The 20790-nt window shown below is 47.7% G+C and overlaps 1 protein-coding gene across 4 annotated transcripts in view; it reads left to right on the top strand.

Moving 5' to 3' along the window:
* The window catches only part of Txnrd1 (thioredoxin reductase 1), an 89243-nt gene extending 69391 nt beyond the window's left edge, over window positions 1-19852 (top strand). For all 4 annotated transcript variants that reach the window (XM_059245654.1, XM_059245653.1, XM_059245652.1 and 1 more), the window contains exons 5-14: window positions 670-812; window positions 1348-1463; window positions 3697-3922; window positions 6450-6542; window positions 7039-7115; window positions 7482-7638; window positions 7730-7837; window positions 8518-8613; window positions 11042-11176; window positions 18097-19852. In XM_059245654.1, coding sequence (XP_059101637.1) covers window positions 670-812; window positions 1348-1463; window positions 3697-3922; window positions 6450-6542; window positions 7039-7115; window positions 7482-7638; window positions 7730-7837; window positions 8518-8613; window positions 11042-11176; window positions 18097-18159 — 1214 coding nt within the window. In that variant the 3' untranslated portion in view covers window positions 18160-19852. The remainder of the gene's footprint in view (window positions 1-669; window positions 813-1347; window positions 1464-3696; window positions 3923-6449; window positions 6543-7038; window positions 7116-7481; window positions 7639-7729; window positions 7838-8517; window positions 8614-11041; window positions 11177-18096) is intronic.
* The last annotated feature ends 938 nt before the right edge of the window (window positions 19853-20790 follow it).

A 20790-nucleotide genomic window follows, 5' to 3' on the forward strand; every position in this document is an offset into this window, starting at 1 on the left:
CTCAACTGCCCTCTTAAGCGCTGGTGCAGGCGTGTGCCTGTCAGGAGAGATTGGATTTTATCAGTTGGAAATTTGAAATCGTGTATTTAGTGTCTTGAGTCAAAGGATAATTTAATTACAGAACAGAAAATTTCCCTTTTTCCAGGTGAGGACTGGAGGACAGTGGGATTTCAAGTTCTCTGGAAACTTGAAAGGAACCAGTAAACTTGCAGATAAGCAAGTGTTTGAGATGTTGGGGACCCTTACATAGTTTCTGTGGCAACCACTCAGCTGTCTTCATATTGTGAAAATAGCTTGAGATGATATGTAAATGAATTTGGCGCTTCAGTGAAACGTCATTGACCAAAATGACAACAGGGCCCTGGTGCCACAGTGTGCCCACATGAGCGTGTGCTGTTACCAATGTAGTAGCTCCTCACCTGCCTGTAGCAGAATCTTTCAGTTTGTTGCAGATGTGGTCCTTAATGACGCCCTCTTCCCCACACATCAGTGTTTATAATCCAAAGTTATCTATCCGTTCACATCGCAGTGAAGGAGAAGAGAGTTGTAGTTTTGGATCCTGAACATGAGAAAGCTTGTTCTGGGTCGAAACCACCTGGCTCCAGGTGAGGAGCTGCGGAGGAAGCCTCGGGGCAGTTTGGAGGACTGAATGTTTCCTCTCTTGTGCAGTTAAGCATGACTGGGAGAAAATGACGGAATCCGTGCAGAATTACATCGGCTCGCTGAACTGGGGCTACCGAGTAGCTCTTCGGGAGAAAAAGGTCGTCTATGAGAATGCTTATGGGAGATTCATTGGTCCCCACAAGATTAAGGTAAGTGTAAAGCTACATTCTATTCTCCTCCCCTGCTTTTTCAAAACAGTTTTCATTGTTGAGCGCAGAGAAAATCATGTCTAATACGTGTTTAAAAAGTCAAAGTGTCAAAGTTAAGGCTGTCATGACCTGGGTTGTCCGGTTTGATTACTTCGCTGTCACAGCTCATGGGGCCCTCTGTGGGGTGGTGGCGTGTCAAGGTCCTACCTAGGCCAGATTTCCTGAATTTGAGGCTTGCCTCTGTCACTTGCTAGCATTATTCCTTAAGGCGGGCCTTTATCTGCTCACCCTTTAGTACCTCTTCTGTCATTATGAGGACTGAGGGAGACATCATCTAAGTGCCCTTTACCAACTGTGAGGCTCTGGGGGATAGTCCTTTACCAACTGTGAGGTTCTGGGGGATAGTCCTTTACCAACTGTGAGGTTCTGGGGGATAGTCCTTTACCAACTGTGAGGTTCTGGGGGATAGTCCTTTACCAACTGTGAGGTTCTGGGGTATAGTCCTGTACTGGAACTGACATTGTTTCCTTTGCAGGCAACAAATAACAAAGGAAAAGAGAAAATCTATTCAGCAGAGCGGTTTCTCATCGCCACGGGTGAAAGGCCACGCTACCTGGGCATCCCTGGAGACAAAGAGTACTGCATCAGCAGGTGGGGAGCAGGCACAGGGCCTCCCTGCTGCTTGTCCTTTAAACCCACCTACTGCATTGCCAGGACTTAGAAGGGAATTATTTGCCATGTTTTGTCCTTGGGGACTGGAAGAAACAAGGGGCTGACAGGGTTTTAAAACTGAAAGCTGCAAGCATTGGTCTCCTGCCTTGCAGTTGACACGTCACACTGGCAGTATAACGTAGAGAGATGGACTTTGCTCTTTGCGCTTGAAATTATTTGTATGTATTTAAAAACCAGGTGGGTATTTAGGAGCGTTTTGTGCAGTAAGTGTGGTTGTGTGTGTAGGTTTATTTTTTGCAAAGCAAGGATCATGTCCTTGTTAACAGTAGAGAAGTACAGGCAGAAAGGATTATTAGCTCTAATGGCCATCCACAGAGGTTTAGGGGGCCTTGGCCCCCGCTGCCCGGCTCTTCCAGTGGCTTCAGTATCCTGTAGAAGGACCTTCGAAAACATGTCAAGAAGAAGGATTTTGCCTGTCCAGGCACTGTTACTTGAGGAGTTTTAAGTTACAAAGTCGTTAGGACACGTTACCAATCTCGTCCTTTTTGGATGCTTTTTCCTGGTTGTGTTTAACTGCCCTACGTGCGGTTTCCTTCTTTTAGAAGTAGGAGTCCCTTGTGCCTCGTGCTGGGCCAGCTCTGATGCTTCTGTACCTACTCCCTAGAAAGTGTGGTCTGCTGCGCTTAGTCTGGGCCCTTGTGACACAGTGACTAACGGGGGGCTCTAAGGACAAACCTCACAGTTGTGGAGGTTTGGAAAGTAAGCCCAAGGCACTGGCAGAGACTCCCGACCGAATTCCCGGTTCATAGATGGCACCCTCCTAAGGTGTCCTTGTGTGGTGGAAAGAATGAAGGCCTCTCTGTGGGGTTCTTTATAGGCTCCTGTCCGTTCATGAGAGCCAGACCTATATGACCTAACCATCTACTGAAAAGCCATTGACACAGGCACATTTGGGAAGAATTTAGCAGGAGTTTTGATGTTTGGGCACACGGACGTTCAGGCTCCCTTCCCATTTTTATTTTACTAGAATTAGGGTTTCACTGTGTTTTCTGGGCTGATCTTGAATTCCTGGGCTCCAGTGGTCTTCCTGCCTCAGCACCCTGAGAAGCTGAGACTACAGGCATGTGCCACTGTGGCCAACAGCTCAGCATTTTGGTAGTGATGGGCTGGAAATTGGTTAAGGTAGGGCATTGTGTAGCCCAGACAAGCCTCAAACTCAGTATGTAGCTGAGGACAACCCTGAATCCATGATCCTCCTCTTCGACCCCCCGACCCAGTGCTGGGGTTACAATCATGCACCCCCTCACCCAGCTAGCCTCATGGAATTTTGATTTTCTCTCTCTCTCTCTCTCTCTCTCTCTCTCTCTCTCTCTCTCTCTCTCTCTCTTCTTAGTTTGTTTTTTGAGACAGGGTCTCTATATAGATCAGGCTGGCCTCAAATTCAAAGATCCTCTTGCCTCTGCCTCCTAAGGGCTGGGATTAAAGGCGTGTACTATCACGCCCCTGGTTTATTGTAAGATTTTTTTAAACCTCATTTTCTTGCCATGATTTTATGATCTCTCTCTCTCCCCCCTTCCCTCTGTTAGTTTGTTTGTCTGTCCGTCCCCCCAGAACAGGGTTTCTTTGTGTAGCTCTGGCTGTTCTGGAACTCACTATGTAGACTAGGCTGGCCTTCAGCTCACAGAGATCTACCTGCTTCTGCCTCCCGAGTGCTGGGATTAAAGGCGTGCACCACCACTGCCCAGCTGATTTTACGATCTCTTATCTGTTGTGTATTTCTAACTCAACTACAAAATTTTTGTTGAGTTAAAATTTTATTACTATACTTACCAAAAGATTTTCAAAGTTTTCTTTCCATTCTTGATACTGGGTGTTCCAGGTAAGAAGTAAAACCCACCCAGGAGTGAAACTGTAGTAGATCAGTGGTTTGGTTTTGCACATGAGTAATGTTTTCTGGAGGGCACAAAATGGCTGTGGGATCTCCTAGCAGAAGTTACACCATTGGCTGTATTTAGCCACTAGCATATTTGAAAACTGGCCCAGTATTTCTAACAAAGAGTAGTATAAAGACCTTTAGACTTTTCTCACATTATATGTATAGTGTCTTACCAGATGTTTATAATATTAAGTTCTAAATTCTTAGGAAAGTGGAAAATACTGCATCGTTACCCATATGTGAACATTTCCCTCTCCTTTTTCTCCTCTTTTCCAGTGATGATCTTTTCTCCTTGCCTTACTGCCCGGGTAAGACCCTAGTGGTTGGAGCATCCTATGTTGCTTTGGAGTGTGCAGGATTTCTCGCTGGTATCGGCTTGGATGTCACTGTAATGGTGCGGTCCATTCTCCTTAGAGGATTTGACCAGGACATGGCCAACAAAATCGGCGAACACATGGAAGAACATGGCATCAAGTTTATAAGGCAGTTTGTTCCAATTAAAGTAAGTGTGTTTTCTGTGGGTTGTTGGTTTTGTAGTCACGGGAAAGGATAAAGGCGGAACTGGGGTGGAAGCAGTCCTGTGAGCATTACAAACCATTAGGAGTGCTGTGTGGATGCTGAGTGTGTGCTTGACTGCACCTCGATACCACGCTCTTTACACACCAGTAATCCTGTTTGTGTCACTAGAACTCTGTGCGTGCACACCTACACACTAGACACTGTTTGTGTCACTAGAGCTCTGTGCGTGCACACCTACACAGTATTCACTGTTTGCATCACTAGAGCTCTGTGCGTGCACACCTACACACTAGACACTTTGTGTCACTAGAGCTCTGTGTGTGCACACCTACACACTAGACACTTTGTGTCACTAGAGCTCTGTGTGTGCACACCTACACACTAGACACTGTTTGCATCACTAGAGCTCTGTGTGTGCACACCTACACACTAGACACTGTTTGTGTCACTAGAGCTCTGTGTGCACACCTACACACTAGACACTGTTTGTGTCACTAGAGCTCTGTGTGTGCACACCTACACACTAGACACTGTTTGCATCACTAGAGCTCTGTGCGTGCACACACCTACACAGTATTCACTGTTTGCATCACTAGAGCTCTGTGTGTGCACACACCTACACACTAGACACTGTTTGCATCACTAGAGCTCTGTGCGTGCACACCTACACACTAGACACTGTTTGCATCACTAGAGCTCTGCGTGCACACCTACACACTAGACACTGTTTGCATCACTAGAGCTCTGTGCGTGCACACCTACACACTAGACACTTTGTGTCACTAGAGCTCTGTGTGTGCACACCTACACACTAGACACTGTTTGCATCACTAGAGCTCTGTGTGTGCACACCTACACACTAGACACTGTTTGCATCACTAGAGCTCTGTGTGTGCACACCTACACACTAGACACTGTTTGCATCACTAGAGCTTTGTGTGTGCACACACATATACACTGTTCACTGTTTGCATCACTAGAGCTCTGTGTGTGCACACCTACACACTAGACCAAGGTGGTCCCTGGGCTGAGTCCTCCCATTCCGTTTCATCTCTGCTTCAAAGGTTCTGGAGTACACCACGTTGTCTCTGACTTTGTTACCATCACCCTAAAAGAGTGATAGAACTGGGTTGGGACGTAGCTCAGTGGTTGAGCGTGTGCCTAGTGAGCAGTAGGCTCTGGGTTCAGTCTGTATTAATGCACACGTCCACATGCTGCAAGGTCACATCCATCACTTAGCATCTCAGCTGGCAGTTTCTTCTAGGGCAAAGGGGCTTGGCTTTGGTAAAGGTTAGAAATGCTGGGTGGGTTGTTTTTCTCTCAGTGAATTAACTTTGTATGACTGAATCTCAGTGCTGACATGATACACATTTTGAAACCAGACTCGTCAAAAATCTGTCAGGTTGTTATCGTACGACTTAGGGGGAATTACTTAACCTCCCCAAGCTTAGTTTCTTCTGTCCACTGTGAAGAATGGCAGTGTCTCCATGTTGCCTGAGAGGGTGGTACTAGCTAATGTGTCTAAGGAGCTAGAGCACAATGTGACTTAGCGTAAGTCCAGAGTTCCTGTCCAACCCGCTGTGAGAGCTGAGCTTTGGGTTTCCTGGGAGTTACCAGTACGCCATGCTTCTTCTCTGCATTTCTCAACCCCTTTGGCGGGGTGTGTCAAATGACCTTTTCACAGGGGTCGCCTAAGACCACTGGAAAACAGATATTTGCATTACAATTCTTAACAGTAGTAGCAAAATTACAGTTAAGAATTGGCAACAAAAATAATGTTATGGTTGGGGGTCACCACAACATGAGGAATTGTACTAAAGGGTCTCAGCGTTAAGAAGGTTGAAAACCACTGATCTAGCTGGCTTTAGGGAACAGGTGTTGCCCTTATATTTTCATTAGAGCTGCGATTAGGAGACAACTGTGTGTTGTACTGTGGGAAGTGTTTGCTTTTCTGCAATGTAGCATCTTCCTGAAAGTGTCCATGTTCAAGAGGTCGAGGACCCTTTGGAGAGCTGGTGGACTGTCCAGGAGGCTTCTCACTCCTTCCTTGTATCCATAGCAACTGCTGGACTTCTTAAACACGTCTTTTCCACTGTGATTTTTAGTGCTTTCTAACTGTCATTTAAATCCTTCCATACATCACTGTTCTTTGTCAATGAAAGCTGAACATTGGTGGCCAAGAGGGATGCCCTCGGATTATAGCGGTGGTTCTCAGATTGATTATTAACCTGGAGACAGCAGTAGATGATGGTCCATCTTAGGGACTGCCCTGTGCCTTCTCTACTTTCTTCTTCTCTCCCAATTTTCTCTGCATTTCTCTGTTTAAGAATATTTGAGAAAAGACCTGTAAGTAGACCGTGTGAGTTGCTTATCCTGATGTTGCCATGTGAGGGAGATGGATGTAAGAACCCTGGCAGGGCTGAGTTCGTGGTCACTGGGGACGAAGCAGATGAGAGCTGTTCCCCTTGTCCATGTCTCTATCTCAGAGCAAACCTTGATGACTTTCATAGGTTGAACAAATTGAAGCAGGGACACCAGGCCGACTCAGGGTGACTGCTCAGTCCACCACCAGCGAAGAGACCATCGAGGACGAATTTAACACAGTAAGGCATGGGCCCACGTCAGGCGGCGTCCTTACTGGGTGTCTGTTACGTATTTCAAATGACTCTCCTCTTTCTAAAATGCCCCATCTTTCCCCATCTTTGCCCATTCTGAGACATCTCAGTTACTGATACTGGGATCATTGGGGCACAAGGATGGCTTCAACCATCCCCTCTGTCACTCAGTAGGCTGTGTGCCACGTGGCCACAGACAGACAGTTGTTCATGAGTAGACTTTCTCTGTCCATGGTCTCCCCAGACTGTCACTTAGGAAATGATTGACCACGGACTGAGCTCGTTTTGACTTTGTCTAGCTTAAATAAGACAGCAGCTCCTTTTCTTTTAAGGAATGCCAAGGGATGTTTGCTGTGTCTGTTCAAAAGACTTTAAAGATTTTACTATACTTACACTCTTGAATTTTGTTAATGAGATGCGTTTTCCGGGTCTGGAGTTAAGCGGTTTATGCAGCATCTCTGTTAACAGTTTGTTATTTTTTCAGGTGTTACTGGCAGTAGGAAGAGATTCTTGTACAAGAACCATTGGCTTAGAGACAGTGGGCGTGAAGATAAATGAAAAGTAAGGAGGCGACATGGCGCAGTTACTTCCGCTTCGCTCTGCCTTGGCTTTTTAATGCTAACGTCCCCAAGTACTGAGCATTACTTCAGCATTGAAAGCTCTTCTTTCAGCCCTGTCAAATCAGTGGGTGGGCGTGGGGCTGGTCTTAGTTAGGACTCCATTCTTAGCCACTGTGTTAAAGGGTGTTTTTGATTTGTTTTTAAAAATACTTTTCCTAGTTGATTTTTAAAGCAGTGGCCAGGATTTCCCCTGAGTGCTCTGATTCCTGTGCACGGTTTTGCATTTAGCTATTAGAGCGGGTTCTTCTGGGGAGGAAGAGGACGTAGTCTTAACAACTTCACTAATGGTGGCCGTTGATGGTTGCAGGACTGGAAAGATACCTGTCACGGATGAAGAGCAGACCAACGTGCCTTACATCTATGCCATTGGTGACATTCTGGAGGGGAAGCTGGAGCTGACGCCTGTGGCCATCCAGGCGGGGAGATTGCTGGCCCAGAGGCTGTACGGGGGCTCCACTGTCAAGGTGAGCTTTGTGCTGTCACCCACGGAGACCGTGGCTTCTGTCATCATTTTGTCTCTCCTAATTCTTTTTTTTTTCTCTCCATTTGAAACAGTGTGACTATGAAAAAGTTCCCACAACTGTGTTTACTCCTTTGGAGTATGGCTGTTGTGGCCTGTCTGAAGAAAAAGCTATTGAGAAGTTTGGGGAAGAAAATATTGAAGTGAGTTCTCCTTTTCCTTCTTTTCATGTTATTTTTTTTTTCAAAAATTCAAGGTGGTTTCAAATGTATAGGAAAGTACAATTACAAATAGATTAGTGAGCATTTTATTATTTTTTTAATTTATTTTTTAAAGGTCAATTAATTTTTGTTCCGTGTGTATGGGTGTTTTGCCTGCATGTGTCTCTGTACCACACGTATACCTTGGAGGCTTTTGGAATGAGAGTTAGACATGGTTGTGAACTGCCAGGTAGGTGGCGGGGAACTGAGCCCTGGTCCTCTGGAAGAACGCCAGCGCCACTCATACTACCGAGCATTGTCCATTTCTGTAATTCTTATTTGAAGCTAGACTGTCTGTCAAAAAGAATTTAGGAGCTAAATAATGTAAGAATGTGTCTGTGCAAGCATCAGAGCGTGAGTTCAAATCCCCACTACTCATATAAACCCAACACTGGGGGGCGGGGCGGGTGGGTAGACCATGGATGAATGCTGGTTCTTTGCTAGCTGCTAGCCTCCCAAACAATGGTGTGCTCCAGGGTCGAGTTGCCTTTTGACCAAGTCACGTTTACTTATGAACTGTGTTGTTCATAAAACAACCGCTAATTATTGAAGCAGCTACACACCCACGGCTTGACGATGACCTGCTGAGGGTAACGGTCCACACTGCGCTTGTCTCTTCCCAGGTTTACCACAGCTTCTTTTGGCCATTGGAGTGGACGGTCCCATCCCGAGACAACAACAAATGTTATGCAAAAATAATCTGTAATCTTAAAGACAACGTAAGTGCGGTAATACAGTTTCGATACAGTTTTCACCATGAGATGTGGGTGCCATTGGCACTCCCCCCCGGGTGGAGTCCCCGGGGCACCATTTGAGGCAGGGTCTTGGCTCTTGTCCTTGCTCTCCACTCTGTTTCCTGGTACAGGCCCCTCTGCAGGCGGTCAGAGCACACTCGAGTGAAAGAAATCGAGGGACACTTGGGACTTTTCTTTGATGAGTGAAAAGCAGTGAAGTCCTCTGCTCCCTAAAAGAATGAACAACCCCTCCAACCCTCACCCCAAAGAAAACCCCAAACCCCAGGCGGGCGGCCACTTTGATCCTCCGTGGCTGGCACGGTGGAGAGCGCGTTGGGAGGGCCCTCGCTCAGCTGGGTTCCCCATGGAGATTTAAACACACTGCTGCAGTGGTGACGTAGCCTCAGGCTAACTCCACCTCAAGTAGTTACTCCAGACCCACAGTCTGAGATACACGCGTGTTCTTCAAGCTTTTTGACCATTACCACACAGTAAGAATTATATTTTATATTATATCTCAGAACACATGCTCTCTTTAAATAGTGCATCAGAAACTGAATTTTTTCGATGTAGCCAGCATGTGACCTTAAAAAATCCCTTCAGGAAAAATATGAAGAAAGCCAAAACCTTATGCTGAATACCCAAGGAGCTTGTTTAGATTATTAAAAAAATAATCTTAGGATATGCCTTTAATGAAGATGCATATTTTGTTTAAAAACTACTGTTTTAAGTGAGAGAGTTACAGATTTTTTTTTTTTTTTCAGAATCCAGAGTTTCAGGACATTGCCTTGGACACAAACCTCATCATTGAGGCAGTGTTTAGTAAATGAATACAGTAGAGTGACTTACTCCTAATGAACTATGCCATTGGCTTAAGGAACAATTACATGTCATTTTCTCTATCTCTTTGGACATAAGTTGTTAAAACATAATGTATCTTAGTGTCCCCTGACTTCACAATGACTGAGTGTCCTTGGTTTTATGTGTGAAACATTTAAAACTCACGCACAAAGTGCTCACTGCGCAGGCCAGTGAGCCCCAGCGTTCTGCTGTAAGAGCTCAGCACCTTTCATGCAGTCCGCAGCAGCCCCACTTCCGGATGCTCGCGCACCTCAGGATCTGTGTTCACGTGTGCTGATTGGTCAGCACATCCGTGAATACTGATAAGTCTTACCTGGTCCTTCTGCCTTTTCTGTGCATGAGGAAACAGTCCAGTCATTTACCTAGCTAATGGCAGAGTTCTTAGATTCCAGCCTGTGTAGCAGCCATGCCAGTGACCGTCACTTCCTGCTGGCATACTTTTGTTTTATTCCTTCACACGTCTTCTGAAGTGGGTGGGAGTCTCTTGAGACTGTTCACAGTTTTTGTTTGTTTGCTGTGTGTCTACACATATATACACATTACACAGTGCTTTGGGATTTAATGAAGAGTCCTCCTCAGTAAACGGAGCCTGGTCCTTCTACTTCTGTTGGGTTTTGAAGGGACAGGAGGTGTGGCTCCATGGTGGAGTGCTTATTTAGTATGCCTGCAGCTCTGGGTTCAATCCCTGACGCTGCAACAAAACCCTGATTATATTTTTATGTTTTCCTGCATAAGGACATGCAAACCTGGTCTATTTTAAATGCCTTTAAGGTGACAGCACATGGATGCACCTTCTCCACACCCCAAGCCTCTGGTTCTCTGATGTAGGATATGTCAGGAGACCCGCGGCAGAGGGACCTTGGCTGTTTCTAATGAAGCTTCTGCACGTTAGTGTGCAGCCGGTGGCCTGTGTTGTCTGTCTGTCCAGAGCAGAGTGGACCGGTCTAGTCCGTGAGCTCTGAAAAGGCACCAGCTGAACAGTGGTCTGCACAACAGTTCTGTTCTTGGCAGAGATAATCTGGCTTTGAGATTTAGATTTTCTCCCAAATAAAAAAATGCTCACACAGGTATTTCAGAGTTTGCAGGTACTTCCCTTTTGTGCGCCTATGGAAGGGTATGGACAATATTGGAGTTGCTTTTTCTATGCCAGAATGTTAGCTGAAGGATCTTGAAACTTGAGTGACTTCCGTTAAGTCTCTGTCATCACCGATCAGTTGTCAGACACGGAGACAACCAGATAGAGAGCTTGGGGCATTGCCCTCTGCTCGAGCTTTCTGGAGCGGTTGTGTGGCCCGGGAGCTGCAGAATGCGCTTTTCCAGTTCTCTGTTGCACTCAGATTTTGGTGTTTTCCTCCTGCTTAATGTGAGCTCCTGTTCTCTGTTGTCCGTGTTGAAGTCATCACCCTCCATGGCACACACTTGGGCTTTAACAGTGCAAGGCAGCCATTTCTGTGAGGGGCTTCTTAGAACTTTGTGGGGAGGTACCCCAGGCTGTGAGGAGAGAAGGAAGAAACCGACTTACTTACCTGTATCACTTTATTTTGCATCTTAGGAGCGTGTCGTGGGCTTTCACGTACTGGGTCCAAATGCTGGAGAAGTGACGCAGGGCTTCGCGGCTGCACTCAAGTGTGGAATGACCAAGCAGCAGCTGGACAGCACTATAGGTATCCACCCTGTCTGCGCGGAGGTGAGTCACATGCACTTTCCACCTCTGTTAAAAAATGCCCGCATTTGCCACTCCGGCCTCGGGCTCGCTGGCATTCTTCCAGCATTTCAGCTGCTTCTGCACCTGACCATGTGGCCGTGATTGATAATGCCTCTAGAGGCTTGCCTTCTAGACTGGGCTCCCCTTTTTTCATATTTCCCACTGCTGTATAGACTAGAGACTTCTGCCTTGCAGGTAGATAGAATAGTGTTGAGAATGCTTAGAGAAACTAGCCTTAAAGCTTTAATTTATCCATGATCATGGCAGCACACACCTTTAATTTTGTATTTGGGACCCCAAGGCAGTCAGATCTGTGTGGGTTGAAGGCTAGCTTGGTCTACATAGCAAGCTCCAGGCTAGCCAGGGCTACATAGTGAGACTCTGCCTCAAAGGAAGAAAAAAACAACAACTTTTATTCCTGTATGTCCTGAAGTATTTCCATGGTGATGATTTATCTTCTATGTTAGTTGTCTGGGAAAGTCTCAAAGCTAAAGATGGTGTCTGCTTCTGAGCTTGTGGGTATCCGAGGGTGATGCTGGGATGTGGTGCTTTTAAGACACTGAGCAGATGTCAGTGAAACTGGAGACTGCCTGGTGCGGGCCTCTGGGTGTCAGTGTTGGCTCACGTCTTGCTCTCCAGGCTAACACACTGTTACTATGTAGGGATCATAAGCCGAGGGTGCCGTGGAAGAACTCAGTGGTTTAGTGGGGGCTGATAATGGCTTTTATCTGTGTGCTATATGTTGTGCTGTGTGTGTCCTCGCAGGAGGTGTGTGTGTGTGTGCGCGGTCTTACTGGATCATAATTCTGCAGCTCATAACTGGCTGGTTTCCGTTTCCAGTTGTGTTCGTACAACTGAACGCTGTGTTGAACACATGAAATGTCAGCTTTGAGAAGACAGAAAGGGAGGGACTGAGGAAATGGCTCAGTGGCTAAAGTGCACACTGGTGTGGTGACATGCCTCTGTGACCCCAGTACGGAGGTGGGGTGGGGTTGTCAAAGGCTCAGGGAATGGAGACAGGTGGATCCTGGAAGCAGGTTCAGTGAAAGACTGTGTAAAAATAAAAGGTGGAAAGCAACAGAAGACACCTGAAGTTGAGTGTGCATGTGCACACACTCATGTGCACACACACACACGATACACACAGAAGGCTTGGATGTGGCTTGGTAGAGTGCTTGCCTCAGCATGCATAAGGCCCTTGGTTCAATCCCAGCACTTAACCGGTCGTGGCAGCATACCCCTGTGATCCCAGTACTTAACTGGTCGTGGCAGCATACCCGTGTGATCCTAGTACTTAACTGGACGTGGCAGCATACCCCTGTGATCCCAGTACTTAACTGGACGTGGCAGCATACCCCTGTGATCCCAGTACTTAACTGGACGTGGCAGCATACCCCTGTGATCCTAGTACTTAACTGGTCGTGGCAGCATACCCCTGTGATCCTAGTACTTAACTGGACGTGGCAGCATACCCCTGTGATCCTAGTACTTAACTGGACGTGGCAGCGTACCCCTGTGATCCTAGTACTTAACTGGACGTGGCAGCATACCCGTGTGATCCCAGTACTTAACTGGACGTGGCAGCATACCCCTGTGATCCCAGTACTTAACTGGACGTGGCAGCATACCCCTGTGATCCCAGTACTTAACTGGTCGTGGCAGCATACCCCTGTGATCCTAGTACTTAACTGGACGTGGCAGCATACCCCTGTGATCCTAGTACTTAACTGGTCATGGCAGCATACCCCTGTGATCCTAGTACTTAACTGGACGTGGCAGCATACCCCTGTGATCCCAGTACTTAACTGGTCGTGGCAGCATACCCCTGTGATCCTAGGACTTAACTGGACGTGGCAGCATACCCCTGTGATCCTAGGACTTAACTGGACGTGGCAGCATACCCCTGTGATCCTAGGACTTAACTGGAAGCAGGATACTCAGAAGTTCAAAGTCATTCTGAGCTACGAAGTGAATTTGTGCACACAATAGGCTGTTGTTGGGTTTGGTTTGATTTTTTACTCTTTTGGTGCTTTGTTCTTTTAGGGGTCCCGCCACCCAGCTCCCAAATAAATACACACAGAGGCTTATTCTCTCGTATAAATGCCTGGCCTTAGCTTAGCTTGTTTCTTGCCAGCTTTTCTTAAATTATCCCGTCTACCTTTTGCCTCTGGGCTTTTTCCTTTTCTTACTTCTCTCTGTCTTACTTTCACTCTTACTCTGTGGCTGGCTGGGTGGCTGGGTGGTTGGCCCCTGGCCCCTGGTGTCCTCTCTTCTTTTCTTGCTCCTTGATCTTTCTTGCTTCTAGATTTCTCCTCCCAGATTTCTCCTTCTATTTATTCTCTCTGCCTGCCAGTCCCTCCTATCCTGTCTCCTGCCTCGCTATTGGCCGTTCAGCTCTTTATTAGACCATCAGGTGTTTTAGACAGGCACAGCAACACAGCTTCACAGACGCAACATGAAAGAATTCAACACATCTTTGCATCATTAAACAAATGTTCCACGGCATAAACAAATGTAACACATCTTAAAATAATATTCTACAGCAATAGGCTAGAGACCCATCTTTAAAACAAACAAAAGCACAGACAGGGGTGGGGAGACATTGAGCTTCTGTTTGCCCTGCCTCTCCGTCATTGGGAATGGGGTCCTCCTCCAGACTGACCAGAAACTAAACTGCTAACCTGTTTCTCCGAACAGGCACAGCAGAGAGGTGGAGCATGAGTCATGGAAGCTGCTCTTTGTCATTCACAAAAACAAAAACCTAGTCTGCAAAAATCATAAAGACTTCAGAGTCTAGATTAATTCTATTTATTTGTTTGTTTGGTTGGTTGGTTGATTTTTCAGGACAAGGTTTCTCTGTGTAGTCTTGGCTATCCTGGAACTCACTCTGTAGACCAGGCTGGCCTCAAACTCAGATATCCTCCTGCCTCCGCCTCCTGAGTAGGATCGAAGGCATGCACCACTACCACCTGGTTTCAGTTAATACTCTTTGGCCATATCTTTTATTCAGGGCAGTGATAGACTGCCCGCATGGGGAAGATGCTGGTGAATTTTGGTTTTTAAGAGCATGTTAACAGCACCAGGAGCAGGCTTATGTGGAAACACAGAAATCAGGCTGGCGAGATGACCTGGCAGTTAACAGTTTAGACCCTTTTGCAAAGAGCCTGAGTTTGTCCCCAGCACCCACGTCAGGGGCTTCACAACCACCAGTGACTCCACTCCAGGGGACCTTAGGACACCTGCACGCACTTGGCATTTGTTTACATATACACATAAACAATTTTTAGGTGATAAAAATAAATAAATCGTAAAAATCTTTTTGAAAAAAGAAAACAACAGAAATCTACCCCCCCCCCCCCATTCTAGCCATGCCTCCTCCATCTCCACCAGCCTGCTTCCATTACACTGTGGGAGGTGAACTGAGGAGAACAGGGCTGTTAAGGGAGAGGGGAGGGGAGGGGACCGTGGAAGTGTGGAGACACTGACCGTGACCCCCCACTGCCTGCAGGAGGGCCTGTTGTGTGCTGGGCACCATGCTCTCCTGGGTTAGCTTTTGTCTCCCTTTCCTCAGGAAGTTGAGGGCAGCATCTCCTGGTGACAGGCAGTGACACTGAGGACAGGTCACAGGCCTTGGCCCACGGTTGCCCAGTCTGAACTGTGATCTCAGTCAGCAGCGGCTTCTCGGCGAAGTCTGGCACGTCTCTGCTCTAAAGCTTGGCTTGCAGCCAAGTGTGCTAAAGGAGGAACGTGTCCAGTGTGGCCCCGACAGCAGCAAGGCCGTGGCAAAGCGTGGACGTAGCATTTGACACTGCACCGGCTGACCAGGCGCCTCTTCTCCCCGGGTCCTTCCCACCCAGAGGGAGCAGCTTGACTGGAGGTTTTTGTTGTCTTGTCAACCTTGCCCGTGAACTCTACTTGATGAGAAATTAGAATTTTGACAAGTCCAAGGCTTTCTTTCCCGACTGCAGAAATCTTTTCCCGAGGAAGGGGCTTGATCTAGAAGTGAAGTTTGACTCTCAAGGGGTGCTTCTCTGCTGAAGGCTGAGCTGACTCAGGTAGCTGGGAGGCAGGGTCCAGACATTTGCTGTCTGGAGTGGTCCCTGGGATGGTTGCTGCTGGCCTGTGACAGAAAGGGCTAGAAATGAAGAGAAGGGTCAGAAACTCGAACCATTTGACAGTTGACATGCCCTAGTTGACATGCCTTTTAAAATTTCATTTTCCTAATGCGTTTTGTGGAATTTCACAAATGTCAGCCCATAGACATAGAAATCATGGTAAATTAGAAACCAGTCCTGAGTTACCGTGAAGTGTTCTGAAGTGGCCATGGCACCTGAGCCATGGGTAGCCTTGCAGCGAACACTCAGTGTTACTCTGCCTGCTGCCACGTGAAGGAACCCAGGAGAAGACAGCATTTTTCACTGTTTACCTCAGAGGAGTCGTTACTGCAGACACAGAAGATTCTCCAGTTGACACTTCATCTTTAGGCGATACAATTTCCTTCTGGAATTTCTGTAGGAAATGGTTCTTGTTCTGACTGGAGGTCTTGGAGAGAAGCCCCAGGGCCTGGAGTGTCAACCATGCTCCAGTGATTCCAGCTAAGCGACTTCACTTGTGGGGGAAAGCTAACACAGAAAGCTTCCAGAAAGTTCCCTTTGAAGTGTCTGATGTCTTAACTGAGGCTGGCTGCAGCAGCACAGGCTACGTCAGGAGAGAAGAAAGTGGGGGATTCCGAGCCGAGCCCAGCTTAAGCTACACACAGTGAGACTTTGTGTCCAGAAAACAAAACAACCGAGCCCATCTTAAAATGCATCAAGAATTTTTGTTTTTAACGTTCAGTACATTCCCGTTCTAAGAGAGGGTGGGAACCGGGGGCCCAGCTAAACCCGGGCGACCCCAGTGTCCCGGTGCAAGTGTCTGAGCACTTCCTCCAGTGTCCTGTGTGCTGCCCTCCTCGGTCATTTTTCACAGACAAGTATTTTTCAAAAGTTCTAAAGCAGTGGTACAAGAGTTGACGTCTCTGTAAAATCGACCCTCCCATCTTCCCGTGGGTCTGTTGTCAGTGGTGGCTGGCTTCCTCTTCAGTAGCATTCCGCCAGTACAGGAAAAGAAGAAACAGCTCTTTTTGTTAAATGCTCCCACTCCTCGGTGGGTTAGTTCTTTTCCAAACCTCTTTCTGAATCTTTCTACACCCCAAGAAACGAAATGTAAGCTTGCAGGTGTCAGGAGCCAAGAGTTTGTTTAAATATATGCTGTGCTCATTCCTTGTCTCCCATGTAAAGACTGGGAAGAGCTCGTCCGATGGTGTCTTAAATTGTACACAATACTGTTATCCTAGCAGTTATTTTCATTATCACACATTGTCCCCATCCGTAACGCGCATTTTTTAAACAAAGGAATTGCGTTCCTTTTCAGAAACAGTTGGGCTGGCTCACAGTGTGTCAGCGTGGAATGTAAGGGTGCTAATGAGCCTCTCACAATTCAGTGTGAATGTACTTTTTTCTGTAGTTATGAAAAAGGGATGTCTACTTCGGGGACTTTACATCCCTGCTAACAAAGATGAATCCCCTATTATAGTTGCCTGGTTTTGAATTGAATTTTCATATTTTAGGAATTGGCCTGGAAGTACTCAAGTGTGAATTTTACATTGCTGCTAGTTTATAGGAAAAGGCCATGCCTCACTCAAAGGTTAAGCCACAGCAAAGGCCTCCTCGGGATTAGAAACCCCTTTCTCCGAAGTATCATTGGTTGATCCCAGGTGCTTTGGTCCGTGTGTCAAGATGGCCTTGATGTCATGCCCTTTTCTTCATGGATTAGGAATGGTGGTTCGTAGGTGAATAGTGGTACTCGGAATGCTGCTAGGAAAACCGCCGGGAGCTGGAACTCAGTCTGGACGACTGTGAGGTCCTGTCTCAAATAATGGATAAATACGTAAGTTAGTGTTCTAAGAACCAAGTTTTTGAGAACCAGGGAAGGTATTATTTGGTAGCATGCAGTCTGTGTTTGCTTCCTCGGGTACACTTCCAAATGCCCTGTGGCCTTCAGTTAAGGAGGCTCTGCTCCTTGGGGCAGGTCGAGCCCATTGGCTGGGGTTTAAAGGTCCCTAGGCTGTGCTGACATTGGAAATACTGAGAGGGTAGCAACAGTCTGCCATGTTGTTAGATGTATAACCTTTGTGACTGGCGTCATTAGGGGACGGCCTGGTAACTGAACCCTGAGAACTTCACAGAAGACAAACTTTTGCCCGAGAGGAGCTGGGAGGAATTGAGCAGTGGGTACGCAGTGTTTCTAGTGAAGTGTCAGTGGAGGAGGAGGGTCCAGTTCAGGAGATTGCACGTGTCCGTGTGCCCACAAGGAGCCGCTCAGAACAGCACTGGGTACCTGACACCGGGAAGCTAAGGTGGAACTCAGCAGAGCTTCCTGTGCATCACGGTGGGGCCGCCTGTAAGGTGACTGGGGTCTGCAGGGTCTCGCTGCAACTCTGGGCTGTGACCACAGAGCTACAGAAGAGGACAAGGACGTGGGGCACTGTTGTGGAAACAAGAAGAGGGAAGGGTGGGTGGGGCCGCCAGAGCTGCTACGGAAGGAGCTTGTTGAGGCCGCTCCAGCTCATCCTTATGCAGCCTGCATCCCCTCCAGGGCTTTGATCTGTATGAGCTGGGCTTAGCTCTCCGGTGTGCAGAGCAAGGGTAGTGAGTACTTCCTAACCACTGAACGTTTGCACACGCACGAGACCGCTCATTTTAATGCAGTCCCTCCTGTTATCCTCTGGAGAACTAGAGACGTCCTTGTCACACTCCTTTTGTCCTGGTCGTTCTCCCTGACACCTGGGTCATTTCCATGCATGTGCTGCTGTCCGTGGACTTGTTTGCTTACGGGTTTGAAAATTCTTCTCTTCCCTGCAGATATTCACCACGTTGTCGGTGACTAAGCGTTCTGGTGGAGACATCCTCCAGGCTGGCTGCTGAGGTTAAGCCCCGGTGTGGATGCTGTCGCCAAGACTACAGATCTGCCTTGCTTCCTGGCCCACATCCAGGGGAAGTTCAGGAAGGCTCTTGGGCTCTCGGCATCTATCCAAGATGCTGGCCTGAGGCCACCAGGTCCCTGGGATCTCGTGGGTAGGAGGTGGCAGGTGGAAGGCTGCAGCGTCACACTGGGGTCACCTTAACGGACTCAGACAGACATTCGGCAGTGCATCAGGGAGATGCGTCCATGAAGTCACCAGCCGCAAGCCCAGAGTGGTAGGCAGTGATGGAGCAGCTGTCGGATGGATCTGTTCTTCTCGACCTCCCCTTTAGGTTGTATAATCTTGTTTTCCAGCTCTCTAATGTCAATTCTATTTTCTTTTTTCTCCATGGGGTTAATGATACTAGAGATAGGGAATGTTAGCAATCAGTTTTCGTCTAAAAGCGTGTCGTGGCTGGACTGCATAGTCGTGTAGAAGGGGGATGAATTGGCTTACGAAAGCCACAAACGTTTGTCCCGAGACAGTGATTGCCCTGTGACTAAATACACTGATCGTTTACTGACCTGTGTAGCACTCACTGTCTCTTTTCATGAGTCTTATGTCCAGAACAAGAAAAACCATGGTCCACTTTTTGCAAGTTCCCCGCTGTGCACGTCGCTGAAGCTGCTTGGGAAGGGAGGTGCGGCTTGGCTTGCCCACTTGCATCCATTGCATGGCCATTGCAGGACTGTAGATTGTTGCCAGCCCAGAGGCTGACCAACAGCAAATGTCTTTCTTGATACAGTTTATTATCTGTTGGTCTGAGTGAGCTGCGATTGTTCTCAATGGAAAATGCTTAATTTGCTCTAAACTTCTTGTTTTTGTGAGGTGGATTTAGTTCTAAGCTGCTGTCCCCTGAGAATACATTCAGAGGCCAGTAGCTCTTTCCAGACATAGCACATAAATCTTCTGAGGTAATTACTTTTGTAAGGAAGCTGTTCATAACATAAGTTATTATTATTATTGAACACAGGTGGATGTGAAGGATTTTCATTGAAAAACCAAATGGTTTTTCCTTTTTCTGTTGAATGAACCCAATGGAACTCTGGCAGCTTGCTGCTGGTGTTTTTACAGCGTGATTTTAGCTCCTGGGTTACAAGACTGTGAACGCGCAGGCTGAGGACTGTGTTCACACCATCTTCCCACTGTAGCAGCCATCAGGCCGCCTGCCCTGGTCCTGTGGCTCCTTGTTTTGCCCTCTCCTCTTCCCGTCGGTCCCTGCAGTACTGAGTGGTGCCACAGAACACTCTGGGCCACCTCAGGGAACATGTGTTTGCCTAGTGTCCAGCCAGCAGCACCTCTGCTGCCCCACAGGGCTCCCTCACATCCTCACCGTCAGCTTATGTGAAGACAGTAGGAAGAGGAGAAAGGTCAGGGGACCCCAATAGTCGACTGTTCAGTTTTATTTATTTATTTTTTAATTTTTCTCCCAAGTCTGCCAGTCTCTGCGATTAGAACGACAGTGTAGATTAACTGTGCCTAATCATGTTATGATTCTTAGTGGAATGGAATGTTCTGCCCCCATGAGAAGGAATAGTTTTCATTGTTTATATTCTGTAATCGCACAATGTACTGTAACTCAGATTCCAATTCCATGTATTTTTGTTACAAATTTTCTGGGGAAAAAATGTGAAACAGTAAAAGGTGTTAATTCGCGTGTGCCTTCTTATTGTGTGGTGGTTTGGGCTTCTTTGACGCTGCAGAGGGCTGAGCAGGCCCGTGGCTTTGTGTGGTCGCTTCTGTGGTGCCATGCTGCTCCCTGGGCAGTATCAGCTGAGGGTTCCCTTACAGGGCGATGGCTCCTCAGTTACCCTTTCCAGTTCCGACTGGCTGTCCACCCCGGTCTTCCGGAAGCAAAGCCATCCACATCATTAAATCACATTCTGATGTCCCGGCACTGTTCCCCAGCCCCGGTGAATGCAGTCTCTGGTTTCCGTTGAGTGGACAGCAGTGACATGTGCCTTCTGCCTTCTGTCCTTTTTCATGCCCCGTTTGGGTTGGTTCTTAGCAAGTGTCTTCCCAAAACGTATTTGCTTTTCACTGTGAACAGCTGCAGGCTGCCATCAGTGCCTTGCCCTGAGTGCCCCGAGGCACGTGCCAGACACCGGTCGACACACACTGGCTGGCACATCCTCAGCACCCTGACAGGAGGTATGAGTCACTTTTTTAGGATTTTAGTCAGTTTGTGGTACACCAGCTTACAAAGGCCAGGCCCGTGGCACCAAAACCCAGCCTTGGTCCCCTTGCTACGCTGCATCTGACAGGCAGGCATCCTGGACTGCACATCAACCCTGGACATCCCATGCCACAGCCTCGTCTGGTGCTGCCTGCACTCTGAGGTGCCCTGACTTCCTAACGGATCCTACCGCTGCCACCCCCTTCCCTCTACACCTGCCATCTCGCTCCCGTACCACACACAGCAGATCTTGCTCCTGAACCACCCTTGGCCCAAGTCCTTGAGGTCTCGAGTGTGTAATTGGGCCCCACTCCACCAGTGGGGCTTGCCATCTGCTCTCTGGCCCCAAATACACGGTTGCTAGGCAGAGGTGCCCAGCAGACACAAGCCAGGAGTTCCAGGAAGGAAGCGGGTTGA

Source organism: Peromyscus eremicus, chromosome 18 (genome assembly GCF_949786415.1).
Source record: "Peromyscus eremicus chromosome 18, PerEre_H2_v1, whole genome shotgun sequence".
In the NCBI taxonomy this organism is placed as follows: domain Eukaryota; kingdom Metazoa; phylum Chordata; class Mammalia; order Rodentia; family Cricetidae; genus Peromyscus; species Peromyscus eremicus.